Source organism: Ictidomys tridecemlineatus, chromosome X, assembly GCF_052094955.1.
Source record: "Ictidomys tridecemlineatus isolate mIctTri1 chromosome X, mIctTri1.hap1, whole genome shotgun sequence".
In the NCBI taxonomy this organism is placed as follows: domain Eukaryota; kingdom Metazoa; phylum Chordata; class Mammalia; order Rodentia; family Sciuridae; genus Ictidomys; species Ictidomys tridecemlineatus.
This window is the reverse complement of record NC_135493.1, coordinates 79,979,113-79,996,040: the sequence shown is the minus strand read 5'-3', so window position 1 is coordinate 79,996,040 and position 16,928 is coordinate 79,979,113. Positions and strand designations below refer to the sequence as shown.

General features: G+C 49.5%; 1 protein-coding gene across 11 annotated transcripts in view; it reads right to left on the bottom strand.

The window, feature by feature from the left end:
* Positions 1 to 19: 19 nt before the first annotated feature.
* Positions 20 to 16,928, bottom strand: part of Iqsec2 (IQ motif and Sec7 domain ArfGEF 2) — an 83,599-nt gene continuing 66,690 nt past the window's right edge. For 10 of the 11 annotated variants that reach the window (XM_021719801.3, XM_040281008.2, XM_021719802.3 and 7 more), the window contains 11 exons: positions 15,650 to 16,545; positions 14,071 to 14,232; positions 13,428 to 13,550; positions 12,008 to 12,174; positions 8,960 to 9,099; positions 8,076 to 8,201; positions 6,122 to 6,221; positions 5,273 to 5,434; positions 3,465 to 3,638; positions 2,925 to 2,974; positions 20 to 2,325 (listed from right to left, as the gene is read on the bottom strand). In XM_021719801.3, the coding sequence (XP_021575476.1) occupies positions 1,360 to 2,325; positions 2,925 to 2,974; positions 3,465 to 3,638; positions 5,273 to 5,434; positions 6,122 to 6,221; positions 8,076 to 8,201; positions 8,960 to 9,099; positions 12,008 to 12,174; positions 13,428 to 13,550; positions 14,071 to 14,232; positions 15,650 to 16,545 (3,066 nt within the window). In that variant the 3' untranslated portion in view covers positions 20 to 1,359. The remainder of the gene's footprint in view (positions 2,326 to 2,924; positions 2,975 to 3,464; positions 3,639 to 5,272; positions 5,435 to 6,121; positions 6,222 to 8,075; positions 8,202 to 8,959; positions 9,100 to 12,007; positions 12,175 to 13,427; positions 13,551 to 14,070; positions 14,233 to 15,649; positions 16,546 to 16,928) is intronic. The other variant, XM_013364959.4, reaches the window with a different exon arrangement.

The window sequence follows — 16,928 nt, the reverse complement described above, 5'->3', positions numbered from 1 at the left end:
TAGGAGGCAGAGGCGGGAGGTGAGCACAAGTTCTTTTATGAGGCATCAAATATACATTCTTATATACAAGGAGGAAAAAAAGACAATGCCTGAACCCCAGCTCCTCTCCATACAGCCCCTCCCACCACCACCCTCCCCGGCCCCCAAGCCCCAGGGTCCCTGGCCTTCCATACACCAGGGTCCATCTGTCTGTCTGTACTGCAGCCCATAGTGGAGAGGGGAGAGGAAGGCAGGAGCTGAGAAAGGAGCTGAATGTTCGGGGCAAGAAGAGGAGCTGGGGCTTGTAAAAAATATATTTATAATAAATAAACAGGGCTGCAAAAGGGCTGGAGAGGCAGCAGAGATTTTGACGGACAGAAGGACTCAGGCATTCTGGCTCCCAGCCCCGGCTCTGATGGCTTCAATCTCTGCCTCAGGAAAGACATCTTGGGCTCAGGATGGCCCTCTGGGAGCTTCTCCCCAGGACTGATGCTGGGTGCCCTGCCCCAGAGAGGTGTGTTTGGGTGATATCTATAAAGTGCATTGTCTTCGGTTGTTGCTGGGAGAGGTGGAAGGGAATGGGGGGGGGCATGCAATATGGGTGAGGGAGGGCAGTGCCCTTCTCATCCCAGACCTGAGCCCCCCCCTAAACCTGTCTGGACTTTGATCAGGATAAGAACATTGCAGGGCGAGGCAAGTTCCTGAAGTCAAAGAGGTCTGGGCTGGGGCTTACTGGAGAGAGGGCATAGACTGGCTCAAGAGAGGAAGCACTGCCCCACATGGGGGCCAGCCCAAGCGGGGTCCCACCCACCCAGTGCATTGACAGTCTGTGTCCTCCAGCAGGCAGAAAGACACATGGAGGTGTGTGGCCAGGCCCTGAGGTCAGAGAGAGGGCCGAGCCAGCTGAGGTTTGGCCACAACTCTACAGAGCTCTCTCCCAGCTCCACATGGCCAGAGGAGCTCTGGGGAAGCCTTCACCCCCACAGCTCCGACAGCTGCCCTTTTCCACCAGCCAGAGCTGTGAGGGGGTTCACATTGGCCCGGAGGTCTGAGGCCACCGAGCCAGACCTCCAGGGAAAGGTGGGGAAAGGAAGACAGGTAAAAGAGGACGAGGATCTCTGAAAGACCCCCACCACTCCCCAGCTCTGGAGTGCCCTGAGTCCAGGCTGCAAGTGGTAAAGGTCTTTTAATCTGGAAGGAAACCCCGTGGCAACTGCAGGGGCTTGGAGGAGGGGCCCCAAGGCAGGGAGGAAGTGGAGAGGAGGACATTGCTATGTGTATATATATTTTGAAAAAAACTGAGGAGGGAGAGAAGGGCAAGGTCCCTCTCCTGTGAATTCCCCCAGACCTTCCTGTTTCCTAGCTCACTTGCTCCATTCATCAGACCACGGTGCTGATCCGGCTTGGCTTGGCCTTGGGGTTTGCACTGGGTGGGTTGGCAGTGCCAGGGGGCCCAGAGGCGTGCAGCGGGCCATGAGGGGAGGTGGGAGGCAGAGGTGAGTGTGGGGTGTGTGGTGAGGGTGGAGGGAGAGGCGGGTAGGAGGGGTGGGGTGGGATGGGTGAGTGTGGTGACAAGGGTGACTGGGGGTGGTGGGGGTGGGAGTAGGAGCCCCCGGGTGGCCGGGATCCAGGGCCTCCGGCTGCGCCTGCTGCTGGCATCATCTGTGGGTGGTGACTGAAGATGAAGTGTTTGGGGCCCTGTTTGTGGGCAGGAGGGTGCTGGGGGGCAGGACTGTACAAGGGCAAGGGGGATGTGGGCTGGTGCAGGGGGTGGCGGCCATGTGGAGCAAACTGAGGGTGTCCTCCAGCCCCTCGTCTGGGAGCTCTGCCTGGCCGGCCCAAGGTATAGTGCTGAGGCCCTGGGACAGGGCCATGGGCATGGAAGTGGCGATGTGGCCCCACAGGTGGGGCTGAGGCGGGTGGTGGTGGAATGGAGCCCAGTTGGGGCAGGGGTGGGGGCTGCTGTGGAGGTGGGGGCAGAGGGGGCTGCTGGGGTGGGAGGTAGGGTGGTGGGGCAGGACCCGGTCCTTGGCAATATTGGGCATGCAGGGCTTGGAGCTTGGACTGCCCATCAGGTAGCACCCCCAGGCCACCGTGGCTGTGACCATGGTGGTGGTGGTGGTGATGGTGGTGGGTAGAGGAAGCAGATGAAGAGGAGGCAGAGGCCTGGCCTGTTGGCGGTGGTGGCATCTGGAAGGGCCCCTTGCCCCGCTTGCTTCCAAATAGGGAGCCCAGGAAGGATGAGGAGTTGGAGACTGGCCTCTGGCTCTTGTACTCCTCTGGCGGCGGGGGTGGGGGCGGAGGTGGCATCCTCTGGTGAGGGCGTGGACTGCTAATAACAGACCCCTGGAAGCGGGGAGGGGGGGAAGTCAGGCCAGTCTAGACATCCTAGACCCGCAACCCTAAACACCACCCCTGTCCCTGAGGGCTGGAGCTGGGGAGACAGGGACCCCCAAGTGATGATGAAAACCAAACAGCAGTCCTGTACTTGTACATGGAGCTCCCCAGCTGACAAAGCTCTGCTGTCATATCCACTATCTCGGATGAACCTCAGCAGGCATAGGAAGAATTAGTAGGACCTCCTCCTCACACCCATTTTGTAGGCCAGGAAAATGTTAGGACCAGAGAGCAGAGTGACTCGCTCAGGGTCAAAGAGCAGGACTTGGAGGTAAGAGCTTCTTGAGGCCCAAGTCCAAGGGCATCCCTACTCGGAGTTGGCCCTGGGGTTGAGAGGGGGCACGGGAGAGTGGAAGACAGACTGAGAGACAGGCAGAGTGAGGACAGACAGAGTTGAGGACAGATGGAGAGAGTGGTAGGCTGGGAGAGGCAGCCACACGGTTCCCAGCAGGGAAGAGGGGGAAGCAACAGGTCCCCTCCTCCTCTGGGGCTCCATGGCCGGGGCAGGGCTCATGCAGAGGACGAGTGGGGCAGGAGCTGGCACTTACTTCGATGGTGCTGTCCAGCGATCCCACGCTGTTACGCCGCCCCCGCTTCCCTGCACCCACAAGCAAGGAGCCCAGCGTCAGAGCAGCAACCCCCCCTCCCCACCCTGCTGGGCTCCAAAGCTGGGCACCAGGCCTGGGCCCCTCCCGGGGACAGACACCCCATGATCCCTTTCCCCCATTGAAGAGGGGGAGGTGGGGAGGAGGAGAGGTGGAGAAGGAAGAGAAAGAGGAGGAAAAGATGGAGAAGGAGGAGAGGCGGTACAGGAGAGACAGAAGAGGGAAAAGAGGAGGAGAGGAGGAGCAGCGAGAGAGAGGGGCTGAGCCCGTGGCCCCACTTCACACTCCCTGGCCCAAACCCTGGGCTCCACCTGTTCTGACCTGGCTACCAGGCCCCCTGTGGCACAGTGCCCAGGGCTCTGGGTGAAGGCAGGGTGCGTGCGTGTGTAGCAGGTGGAGGGAAGGCTGGCGGCCAGTGACAGGAGGCAAAGAGGACACCCGGTCCCATGTCTCCCCAGCCAGGGCAGGGCCCAGAAGACTTACCTGCATCAGAGAGGTCTCGCAGAGAACTGCTGAGTGCGCCCCGTTTGAGCCCATCGCCTGCCCCATAAGTGTCCTCTAGGCTACTGCGGGCCAGCGTCCCATTCACTGAGTCCTTGGCCCCTCCAGGCTGTGAGGCGTTAGGCCGCATCATACCTTTCTGCTTCTCCAGCTCCGCTGGGTGACAGTGGAAGAGACAGGGTGCAAAGATCAGGAATGGGAGTGGGAACCCACCTGACTGGCCCCAGCCCTCCACAGGCTCCCAGACCTCTTTGTTTTGCCCCCTGGACAGCCAGCACTTATTTCCCCCCAAACTGCAGCTCTGTCTCTGAAGCTACCTTGGTGCCCAGACCCTGTCCTGCACCACTTCCTCCTGCTAGTTCTTTCCTCTCAGTGCCTGCCCTACCTGCTCCTTTTCCCCTCCTTTTGCCCTTTGTACTCCTCCCCTTTCTTACTGTCTAGCAGTCAGGTCTCCCCAAACACCCCTGAAGTTCAAAAAAGAACTTCAAGGCAGATGGTTCACAGTAAGGACAAGAAGACCCTTCTAGCCTATGGAGAAGGACAATATTTCCAGAGCTCACTCAGTTCTCAGATACCTTGCTCCAGGGCAGAGGAGCTCCTGGAAGGGCAGGAGCAGGAAACTGACAGGAATCGAATCCTCTATTATGTGCCAGGCAGTATGGTGGGTGCTACACATACTTGATCCCTCTCAATCCACATTATTAGCATCATCCACATTGTGCAGAGGAAGAAACTGAGAATCCGAGAAGTCATAGAGCTTGCCCAGGGTCATATAGCTGGAAATGGTGGAGCCAACATTCTGGAAGCAGGTCTTCCTGATTCCAGAGCTTGGGCTTTCCTGGCTTCCTTATACCCCCAATTCTTCAAGCAAGTCATAGAAACTCTAGTCTAATTATCCTCCCCTCATCTTGATATGCTAATGTCTTGCTCTGCATTTCCTGAGGGTCTCTGGGGATTTGGTGAACTGAAACTTCTAACCCTGCCTTGCTGAGTAGAGTAGACCCTGGAACTGTGAAGGCCTCACCAAGGAGCTGTCCGCCGCCTCTGTCTCTCTCTGTGTGCCTGCCTCTCTCCTTAATACCATGTTACTTAACTGTGACTGCTTAGCCTGGAGAAGAAAAAACTTGGAGGACATTGGGGGAAATGAGATGTAATCACTTTTGTTTTCCATTGTATATGATTCAAGATGATTTGGTGTAGCCCCCCTAGGGGTGGGAGAACAAGTTGCTGAGACTCAGCTCAGGAATTGATATGTGGGAAGAGGGAGGGAGAGGGTGAGATAGGGAATGATATTTGTTGAATGCCTAGGATATATTGGGACTCTTTGGCTGCCTTGTTTCATTTCATCTCTTCAATTCTGTGGAGGAGATTTCTGGTCATCCCAATTTCATGTAGGAAGAAACTGGGGCTCAGGGGGTTAAGTGATTTGCTCTAGTTTATCCAGATAATAAATCATATATCTAGGATCTGAAACTACAGATCTACCTCCTATACCCTGATTCTTCTCCATGATGCCTTTTAATAGAAGGAAGAATTAGCTCCCAATTGGAGAATAGATGTGGGGGCCAGGGCATTGGCTCTTAGGGCCTGGAATACTAATCTGAGGTTGGAAGGTAATGATCTCCTTGTCACTGAAGGTATTCAAGCAGAGAATGAAGGGTTCCTGGAATAAGGATAGGAAAGTTATGCAAGCCAACCCTCAACTCTGAGATTCTCTGAAGATGGGATTCTTGATGTCTGCAGGGCACTATGTCAAGAGTGGGGGAAGGACACATGGCTGGGTTACTCACACTCCACACGGTACTTCTCCATCTCCTGCACCTCAGCGATGGACTCCCGCAGGTCAGATGTGAAGCGCAGTCGGTCTTGGAGGCTAGGGGCATTGAAGATGATAAGGACTTTTCGCTCCCCACCAGGTACTGCAGACAGCAACTTGATTCCAAACTGGTAATCTGTGGGTAAAGGGAGGGGACAGGAAAAATTGGGTGCCTCTGCAGAACTAAAGCAAGGTGGCTTAGATGGGAAATGAGTTCTCTCTCCATTTTTTTTTTCAAGACAGAGTCTCATTATGTTACCCAGGTTGGTCTTAAACTCTGGCCTTGGCCTCCCAGTGATGAGACTATACCACCAAACCTAGCTTGGAAATGATTTCTCTAATGCTCAACTCTGACGTGTCTCTTTTTCTGCTCCAGTGTCTTTAGTGGTTCCCCTTTGCCCCCGAACTCCTGATAGTTGTGGCCCTCTTACTCATTATACTCCAGGATGTAAAGGCAAACCCAATTCTGCACTGCTTTCTAAAAACCCTTTCCTTTGTACCTCTGCCTCTACTCACAATGATTTTGCTGTCCTGAATGCCACCCAACCATGCTCCTCCTGGTTCAGTCCTTCAGAGCACAGCATGATCACCATCTCTTCGCCCCACCAGGGAACACACACACACTGTGCTTCCCTGATCCCTAGGGGCCAGACTTGAGTCACACTCCACCTTGGCCTGCTCTTCATCCCAGGACCAGGTAGGTGCTTTGGAGAACTTAACCCATTTGTAAAGGACTCCAAAACCTGAAGGCTAGTATGGATGAAGGATGAGCATGGCGGCCATGGGATAGACTCAAGATGCTGGGGTCCAAGAAGGGACTCACATGAATTCTGGAAGAGCTGCATGTGCATTTCCACCAGGGGAAAGGACTGACGGAAGCTGTATGTCACCAAGATCTTCTTCTTCTGGAAAATTTTGGTGACCTTTGGCAGGGGTAGGAAAAAGACAAGAGGCAGGGTTTGGGGTGGGGAATTTCCACATGGCACCTAATTCTAGTAATCACCCTCCCTTCCCACCCCCCACTAAGAGACATAAACACACAAACACATATACCCACAAGTTGGGGAGAACTGAAGCTTGAGGAACAGAACAGGAAAGATGGGATTTTTCTATCCAAATTCTTGATGTCATGACAAGGCACACAAGTATTTACAATTTTTACAGGAACTGACTGAATGCTGCTCCCTCTAGGAAGCCCATCCTAACGCCCCACATGGATTTTCATTTCCCTTTTCTGAGTTTCCACCAGAGTGCCAGATCAGTGCTTTTCCCATCTAGAGCTCTATGGTAGTCCTTTGAGTATATAATTGCCCACTACTGGCCTGGAGGACAGGAATCTGGTTTTCAAGTTCTCTCACCCACCTGGTCCTCACCCTCCACAGCCAGCACAGAATGGCACTCTCTGCTCTGCCTATTTATAGAGTTAACAAGTCTTTTTCTCAACAACCTAAGAGCTTTACTAAGTACTTAGGCACTCTGGACTTTCCACTAACATGAGCTCAGGGAATCTTCTAGTGCCTTTTTTTTTGTGGTGCTAGGGAACTAAAAACTCAGGGCCTTACACATGCTAGGCACTGAATCACTGGGTTTCAGCCCCAGCTCCTGCAAGTGGCTCTTAAAAAGTAACTGTTTTGATTTCAGGATGATTACAGCTCACAGTGATTCAAAGTACTTTTTTAAGTCCTTGGGACTGTGAGCTTCCTGAGAACAGGGACTGAGTCTGATTCATCTCACATACCTAGTGCCCAGCATAGGGCTAGACACAGATGTCAGCACACGAGGGGCATCTAAAACTGACTTAGCACTTGTGTGGGTCAGGCCCACCTCAGGGTAACACCATTCCACATACACATATGACTTTTTTTTTTCAGTACTGGGGATTGAACCCAGGGGCACTCTACCACTGAGCTACATCCCTGGCCCTTTTTATTTTTTGAGATGGTGTCTCAGTTGACCAGGTTGGCCTTGAACTTGTGATCCTCCTGCCTCAGCTTCCCAAGTTTCTGGGAGTACCACCACTCCTGGCTATGACCTCTTTTTCATCTTCATGACAACCCTAGGATGTACAGGTTAGCTCCATTTCACACATCAGAAAACAGGCTCAGAGGGGGCATTGAAGATATTTGTCTGAAGCAGTGATTCTTAACTGGGGGTTATTTTTTCACCCAGAAGATATTTAGCAATGTCTTTTTGTTATCCCAAAGATGAAGTGAAGATCCTTGGAGGAAACCCACAGGGAAACAGATTCTAACCATCAGAACTGTCTGATAAGACAATTGGATGCCTTGGAGGAGGGTATGTTTCTGTCCCTGCAATCATAAAGGCCATCTACAAAATTGGTTTTCACCCAGAAGAACTTGAAAGTCCCATCCCTAAAAGACAAACACCTCTGTACTGGTGATGAGCTTGGTTTCAAGAATACCTTCCACAATCAGGACCACTGGAAGGTTTCAGACTGATACCAGGGTCACAGTTCACCTCTTTTCACAAACCCTTCTGGCTATTAAGATGAACAGGGACATCTCTCCTACCACTTTCCATATTGCAAATTTGTATGTCAACCATTTTCTGCCTCTTTGTGGCTGTGGCAACCTACAAATGAACCCATGAGGAAAAGGAGAAGCAGAGAAGGCCTGGGCCTTGCTGGTGACCATGCAGATGGCACAGTAGAGCACCTCACCCGCCATGCTCCACACACCAATGTCAACAAGGTTTACACAGATCCAGCAGCCAAGCTGACCAACTCCCTCCCATCTCCTTCAGCACTGTGCCCATACCACTAGGAGATCATTGAAGAGGAAGACCTCCCGCTGATGCAGCCCTAGCCTCTGGGGGCGGTTTGGATCTGGCACCTCGTAGAGCTGGCAGCAGCAAACCAGTCGACGGTGAGGAAGAGACAGGACCTGGACAGGCATGGAGAAATAGTGTCAGCAAGGCCAGCCCATCAACTTCAGAGTCCCAGCACTTTAACATTCAATTGCAAGAGGAATTGTACCTCTGATAAATATGTGCCACTCTGACACAAAGACTATAAAGCTCCAGCTTTTCTGACACCTTGCTTTGTTCCCTGTAGCACCCTCTGTCTGTAATGCCTTTCCTGTCCAGCTCCACATGGCCATATTCCACTCCTCTTTCGAATTCCAATTCCAAAGTTTTCCCTTCTAAGGTTTCCTTAATTTACCCATGCTGAAAATGGCCTCTCCTTCTTTTTTACTCCCCTAAACTAGACCATAAGGTGGAACTATTATAAATGTCTGTCTGGCAACCCCATTGGTCTCTGAGTGCCCCTAAGGACAGAGACCATATCTGATTCCTACATTTGTCTCCGGGGGCCTGTGAAATGCTGAGCTCAGTGGAAAGGCATTCATAAATGTTTGTTGACCAAAGTGTATTCTTGCTCTGCCTCTCAGCTAATATTAGCTTGGCTCCTTACTTGGAGTGGGCAAGCAAATCCAGAGGTGGGAAGGATGCTAATATTTATATAGCAACCGCTATGGGCCTTGCACCATCTGCAACACTGTCCCCACCCCAAGGAATGCATTATCACTCACTCCATTTTGTAGGTGGAGGGAATCTTGGGCTCATAAGGGACAGTGACTTACCACATAGTGGTAGAGAAAGACCAGAACCCTGGCCCTCTGCAGCCTCCCGGGGCACTTACCGGTTTCTTGCCAACAATCATACGCTCCACGGCCTGCACCTGGGACACATGGTCATCATTGGTCCGTAGTTCGCGTCCCTGGATGCGCTGGTAGATGCCCACCAGGAGGTCTCGGGGGATGTCTTCACCATTGTCAACCCCTGAATGAGGGGAGTAACCCCAGGATATGTCACATAAATGTAGGGAGTGATTGGTAGGGGTTTTCCACAATATCCCACACCTACATACGGACCATGATAATAGTTAGGGCCAAGGGTTAATTGGGTACCCTTGATTCCTTGACCAGGATTGGGGCAGGGAAGCTGCCCTTCAATAAACCAGCAAATTGCTTTCTTCCCTAGGGTAGGGACTTTATCTAAACAGCCCAGAACACACTATAATTAAGACAAATACAGTATTTTTTTTTGCCTTCTAAATTAGCAAAAATAATATCCAGTGTAGAGAACTGGGCATGTATAGTAACATGACGATTATGGAAGGTAGTTTGGCAAAAGCCTAAATATCCAGAGCCAGTGATTCCTCTTCTAGGAATCTGCCCTGAGAAATTACTCAGAAATAACATGCAAGATATATGTCCAAGAATGTTCACAAAACGCTACTTATTGGGAAACTCCGAAACAACCTAAGTTCTAACAGGAGAGAAACAGTTAAGTAAAGGTTTGTATATCCATTTAATAAGATAATATACAGATGTTAAAAACTTGACATTTACAAAAACATTTCAGTAGCATGGGGAAATTCTTGTAGCAAGTTAAGTGAAAAGAGTAAGATAATAAATTGCATGTATAACATGAACTTAACTATATAGAAAGTTACATATGCATGGAAAAAATATACCAAAATATTAAACATGGATGCTCTAATGACAGAATTTGAGACCATAAAAAGACATTTTCTATATTTTCAAAAAAAAATTGTTTTGGCAGTACTCAGTATCGAACTAGAGCTCATACATACTAAGTACATGCTATACCACTGAGCTATATTCCCAGGCTCCCAGAGTTTCTAAAGTGAGCATGTATTACTTTCATTTGTTTGCTTTATTTATTCAATAACTGGAGGGGAAATACACACAGACACCTCCTTCCCACATAGCCTCCAGAATCACATTTGTCCTTCTATATGCAAGGGAGATTGGTTCTATCAATACCCAAATCTGAGGATGTCCATGTCTCTTATATAAAATGGCATAGCATTTGCATATAACCTACACACATCCTCCAGCATATGTAAAATCACCTCTAGATTATTTACACTTACTACAATATAAATGCTATGTAAATAGTTTTTATACTGTATTGTTTAGGGAATCATGACAAGAAAAAACTCTATACATGTTCAGTACAGATGCAACTTTTTTCAAATATTTTTGATCTGTAGTTGGTTGAATTCACAGATGTTGAACCGGCATATATGGAGGGCTGACTGTACATACATATGGGGGGTAGGGAATAGATGAATGAATAATGGCAGGATTTTCATAGACAGCTCCAGATGGCCTCTGATCTAACTCCCTCCTCCTAAGTCTACCATCCTTCTCCCCTCCTGATTGTCTGCTCAGTGAAACCCACTCACTTCTTTCTAAACCTTCTGCTAGAGGAAATGATGTCTCCTTTGGAAATGCCACGCCTACTCCTGGGACAGGTGCTAAAGGAACATTTTTTTTTTTTTTTTTTTTAGTACTAGGGATTGAATCCAGGGGCACTTTACCATCCATCCCCAGCTCTTTTTAATTTTTTTTTTTAGACAGGGTCTCGATAAGCTGCTGGGACTGGCCTTGAACTTAAGATCCTCCTGCCTTAGCCTCCAGAATCACTAGGATTACAGGCATGCACCATGGTACTTGGCTTAAAGGAATAGTCTTCACCATATTGCCTTTTTCACTTTAGCTGTCAGAGAGTTTAAAGCCTACTAACTGTATAGACCCTGATGCTCAGCAACTTTGTCTTGATTTTGGCTCCCCCCACCCCCAACTCTATTTTCTTCTTTCATTTCTGTTTCCATTTTTAGCAGGCTGCTCTTTGGTGAGAGGCAGGGCTTGACATCAATACAATAAACCAAGAATAACAAGTCAAAGTGACACCTTTCATCTGGCATTCAATGCCCTCAGGTAGTAGCTCCATCTGACCTTCTCAACCTATCATCTACCCCATTTCCATTGTTCTCTAAACAACTTTACATTTTTCTCCCACTGTGCCTTCCTTGTTCTTCCTACTAGTTATCCTCCCCTATATCTATTCTGTCTCCTTATCCATGCCTTTAGGGCTCAACTTAAAATAAAATCCTCCAGGAAGCCAGTTGGAGGTAGGCTCTCAGGAGCTGTTTCGAGGTCTGACTGGATTTTGGCTTTTCTAATATCACTATTCAGTATCTGTCTTATGTTGGTTATCTGGGCACTACAAGTCAGTCTCTTCCACACATGGGGAGCTCTCTCAGAGCAGGGACTATGGCAGACTCTCCTCCATTATCCTTGGCACCCATCATAGGGCCTGGCACACACTAAGAATCAACTGACTAGTGGCTGAGTGAATAAATGAATATGTGAGTGCAGGAAAGGGTACGTAAAATAAGTGAGTCTTTATGGGTACATAGAAGGAAGAGAAGGAAGGAGAGAGCAAAGAATGGATAAGTGAATGACTGGGTGAAATAATGTAAGAGCCAGGACTTTTATCTATCATATTCAGTGTTATAATGCTAGGACCTAGAAGCCTGGTACACAAAAGATGTTCAATAAATATTCAGTGTGTGGATGAGTATATGGGCAAATAACATTTTTTTGTGTGTGTATGTGTATGTGTTGCTGGGGATGGAACCCAGAGCCTCATGCATTCTAGGCAAGCACTACATCCCCAGCCCTTTTAAAAATGACTCTGAGTGAATTTAAAAGTGAATGCCCTGGAGATATTCAGCCTTGACAGAAAGTGAAACACCACACAGGTTAATTTCTAAAAACAGTTGGGATCTCCCTCATCCTTCCCCCACCTCACACCCCACCCACTTTCCTTTCACAGGCAAAGGGTAGGAAAAGCTGATGATAAGTCTGGTCACCTCTCAGGTTCTTGATGAAGTCATCTAGTTTCATCTTCCGCTCAGCCTTGACGCTAGGACTGTACATGTCGGTATTGAGGAGGATGATGGCAAAAGCAAGGATGAAGATGGTGTCTGGGTTCCGGAACTGGCGCACGAGGGCTGGGTTACAGACACAGTACCTCTGGCTGTAGGGCAGGAGGGGTCAAGTCCAAACTCAGGCACCAGCAATCTCTACCTACCCACCATTTGCCCAGGCTGGCAGAACCAACACTTTTCTCCAAGAAATACTTCCTTAGCCTTCTGGGTCTGTCCATTTCAGATCTCCCAAGACTAACATGTAAAAACAACACTCACTATCTTTTTGGAGCTTTCCCATTTTATGTATTGTTCATTGTCTCATGTAATCTTTTCACAATCCTGTAAAGTAGCTATTTTTCTCCATCTTCCCCTCTCATTCTCGATTTTTCTTTTTCTTTTTTGTTTCTTTTTTTGGTATCAGGGATTGAACCAAGGGGCATTTAACCACTGAGCCACATCCCCACCTCTTTTTATTTTTGATTTGGATACAGGTTCTTGCTAAATTACTTATGGTCTCTCTAAGTTGCTGAGGCTGGTTTTGAACTTACGATCCTCCTGCCTCAGTCTACCTCTCTCTTTCTCACTTTCTCTCTCTCTTTCTCTCTCAGGTTACAAGTGGTGAGGTAAATTGCCCAAGGTAATACAGCTGGTAAATGGTAAAGCCATATCTTTCTGACTTCAAAGCAAATCCTTTTCCCATATGGGAAACATGTTCTCAGCAGCTCTTCTGTTTCCCCTCTAAATACTTCAAAGGAATGGAGCAGGTTTCAGACCCACATCTGTCTGATCCTTAAAGCATTTATAGTACCGTATAATGGTTAAGGGCATGGATGGACTGTGCAGTCAGACATACTTAAGTTCAAATCCTGGTTCCACTCCTTACTCACTGTCCTGGGCAAGTTAATTTATAATCTGCAAAATCAGAATAATAGAAGCACCTACCCATAGAGTGGTTTTTAAGTATTTAATGAAAAAACCATGTAGAGTGTCCAGTTTGGTGCCTGATACCTAGAATGTCTTCCATGAATGTTAGCTTTTTTGTTTTTTTTGGCCGAGCTGGGAATGGAACCCAGGGCCTTGTGCATGCTAGACAAGTGCTCTACCACTGAGGTACATCTCCAACCCCATTAATGTTAGTTTTTATTTCTGGTATTGTTATTAAATGCCCATGTTACAGATGCTGATCTAGATACTTTATATGTACTACCTCTGACCTTCACAACTGCTTTGGAAGATAGGTTTTATTGTTTCTGTTTTATGGTGAGAAAGGTATGAGGCTCAGAGAAGTGACTTGTAGACATACACTACATGGGTCCCCAAAGTGGAGAGGTACAGCTTCAGGAGAGAAAAGCTGGCATACCTAAAAGCTTCGATGAGTCGCTCCACTTTCTGGGCCTCACCCTGAACCCGGATATGGGATTGGAACTTCCGGAGCGCGTCATCCAGATCCATGGAAGAAAAATCCATCTCATCCACAACACAGCTGAGGAACAAAGAAGGGAATGCATCACTCTCAATTCTTCCCCCCCACACACACACACACACGCGCGCGCGCGCGCGCGCGCGCACACAAACCCTTCTGATCCACCCTGACCTGCTCAAATGGACTAACATCCCCACCAATACATTCCTAAAATCAAGACCTGTGGGCTGAACATTTAAGGGCAGAATGTGTAAAATAAATTCATCCCAGAAAATCAAGGCAGGACAGGTGGTCACTAGGGATCCTATCCATCAATCCACTCATTCCAGAGATGGGAAAACTGAGGCCCAAAGCAGGACATAGGATGAGCATGCCCTGCCCAGGGTCACTCAGTAGACTTTCCAAGTAAGATCAAGATAGATCAGATTCCTTTGTGGCAGAAGTATAAGGGAGCAGGAAGATATATTCATCCTGTTTTGAAAAGTTTATCTGATCAACAAGGAGGAGCTGTCCCCTTCTTCCCTGCTAGCTTCCTTTCCTGGGAATCCCAAGCCCGCCTGCCCCATGCTGGGGTCCTCACTCCAACACGTCTCTGTTGAACTGCTTCTGCCGGTTCCCTAGGAATTCCCCTATCATCTGCCGACTCAGGCCTTTCCGCTCCAGGATGAAGTGAGCCACTCCCACTGGTGTGTCTGACAGGAAGCCCCGCTCGATTAAATACTGGATACCTTTCTCTGGCTTCCTGTAGAAAGAGAGGAGGTGGATGAGATGACAGTCATTCTAGAACTTTGTCCTCTGTCCCATTTCTAGAACTAATTTGGGGCCCAACTAACAACGGCTTCAGTGGACCAAGGATATCAAATCTATAATATAGTCCAATCCCTTCATGGTACAGATCAGAAAATTAAAGCCTAAAAGAGAGGAAACCACTTGCTCATTTCACAGAGCTTCAAAATTCCAAGGTCTCCTCACCCCAACTTCCTCTTTCACTGGAATGACACCACAGTTGGAAGAAAATCAGTATCTAATGAGAGCCAGCTTTATGCCAGGAGCTTTGATATTTCTAGCAGGTACCAGGAGCCCCGAGAAAAGGCCTGAGAAGAGGACAAGGTGGTCTCTCTGAGTCACACATCCTCAGGTTTGAGAAGAAGTGAAGGGGTCACTTTGTTCCATGTCCCATATCTCATCCCGGTAGGTATCACCCAGCTTTAGTATTTCTACAGGCAAAGTGCTCCTTAGGTTTCTAGAGAGCCAGGCCAAAATCTGGGTTGGAGCTATCCCACATCCAGAGCCCTAGAACCTTAGCTCTCCTGGAGGCTAAAATTTGAGAGACATTGGTATTCCAGGAGTCTCAAATCTATCACTTCCCATTTGTATATCTGTGAATAATCCTCTTTAGTTCTGCGAGCCTTGATTCCTTGTCTATAAAATAGGGACATAACTACCCAACTTGCTGAGTTACTCTGAGAATTAAATATAGGTGGCAGTGTTTAACAAACTATGAAAATGTGAGGCATTACATCTAATGCCTTCCATTACAGCTAACATTTTCTAATTGCAGCTAATGTTTTTGAATTATTTTCTCATCAAATGCCACATTCCCAACCCACTCCTAAGCACCTGGCACGAGACCAGGCACCCAGAAAGAGCTCAGTCACGGTCACTGAGTAGTCTAGCACACCACTCTGTCCCCCCAACACCTCCCAAATACACCCCCCTGCTTATAGATAGATGGAAAAAAACAAAGCCCAAGGAAGGAACACACCTTGCCCAGGGCTACATAGTGAGTGGCCAAAGGCAGACAAAGGGTCTTGGTCTCCTGTTTCCCAGACTAGGGCTCTTTATAACCCAGACTGCTTCCTCTCTGAAAAGGGGAGGTGGGGAAATAAGGCTCAGAATTCATTTAGTGGAAAACATCTATCCAAGATCACACAGCCAGTCAGTGGCAGCACTAGGACCTGAACCCGGGTGTGCTGGGGGTCTCTCTACTCTGCCACTCTGTTTTCAATCCTCTTCCCTGAACAGCTGGGAAAAAACACCATTCTACCAAATGAGAGGCTAGTAGAACCAAGGTTGCTGCTTGGAGCTCAATCCCAAGGACCAAAGTGCCTACTGGCAGAGTAAGCAGGGGTGAGGAGGCTAGAACAGGGGGCACATACTTATTGAAAAGGTTGAGGCCAATTCTGTAATGCCGCCTCTGTACCACGTCGTTGTTGAAGGCTGGAGAGTCCCAGCTGTGCCTTGTCTCCCGCTGGTAAGTCTGCTTGCACAGACCAGTGGCCGGAGGTTCCCTCAGACTGTCTCGAGAAGAGGAGCCAGAGCTGCAGTTGATGGTCTCATTGGAATTGCTGGAGCTCTCAAGGCTCTCATTATCTCCACCATCAGAGTTCTCGCCTGCTGCCTCACATTTCCCCAACCTCCGACCCCCAGCCACACCACTGGGCCCAGTGCCACTGTTTGGGGCTGGTGGCAAGGGCCCTGGTGGGGCTGGGGCTGGGCCCTCAGGGGCTGGGTAGTGGCGGTGCGGGATTGGGGCCCTGCCCGGTGGCCCCTTGTGCTTCAGGGTCCCATGGGGGCTGCAGCCATCAGCCTCATATACCAGCTGGCGGTGGACAGAGCCGCGATCTGAGCGGTCACTCAGGTCCACAGAGCTGTCACTAGGAGGCTCAATGGTAAGCAAGGGAAGGTGGGCAGCCCGCAGCCGGAAATCCCGGCACTCCAAGCACCCTGGACCTCTGCGAGTGCCTTCCTCACGGCTACCATCTTCCCGGGTCCCTGGTGGCACTGGTGGAGGAACTGGAGGGAGGGGGGCTGGTGCCCAGAACTCAGGCCGGCCCTGGGGTGGGGGCTCTGTGCTGGGCAGTCGCTCAGGGGATGGTGGGGGAACTGGGTCATCCAGGTAGAGGGGAAGGTCACTGAAGGACGTGGCTGAGCTGTCCTCTTGCTGTTCCTTTGACTCCCGCTTCTCCAGTTGGGCTGACCCTGGCTCCTCTGACATAGGCCCTGATGGATGGCAGTTCAGGGCTTCGTCGATGGATTCAGCCAGAGATTTTACCTGTACAGAGGGGAAGGGGAGGAGGGAAAGGGAGGGACAGGGTTGGGGGGGGAAGATGAAGGGAAGAATGGTGGAAGGGAGGGAAGGAGGGAAGGAGGGGAGGAAAAGAGGGGGAATCTTCCTGGTGGGTAGGTCAAGAAAGTATAATCCCCTCCCCCAACCCTTGGTAGGTTCTTTATGGTTATAAAATAACTCCCAGGGAGCCATTGTGAGCTCACAAGAGCTCAGGCTAATGACCACAAGGTCCTTTCTCAGACACCCCAATAACTCCTTTGTATCCATACAGACTCAAGCCAAATACTACCTCCTCATTGATTCAAGCCACATTCCTGCCTCTGCCATCCCCCTGGGGAAAACCAAAATCCTGGGCTCCCAGAGTGCTC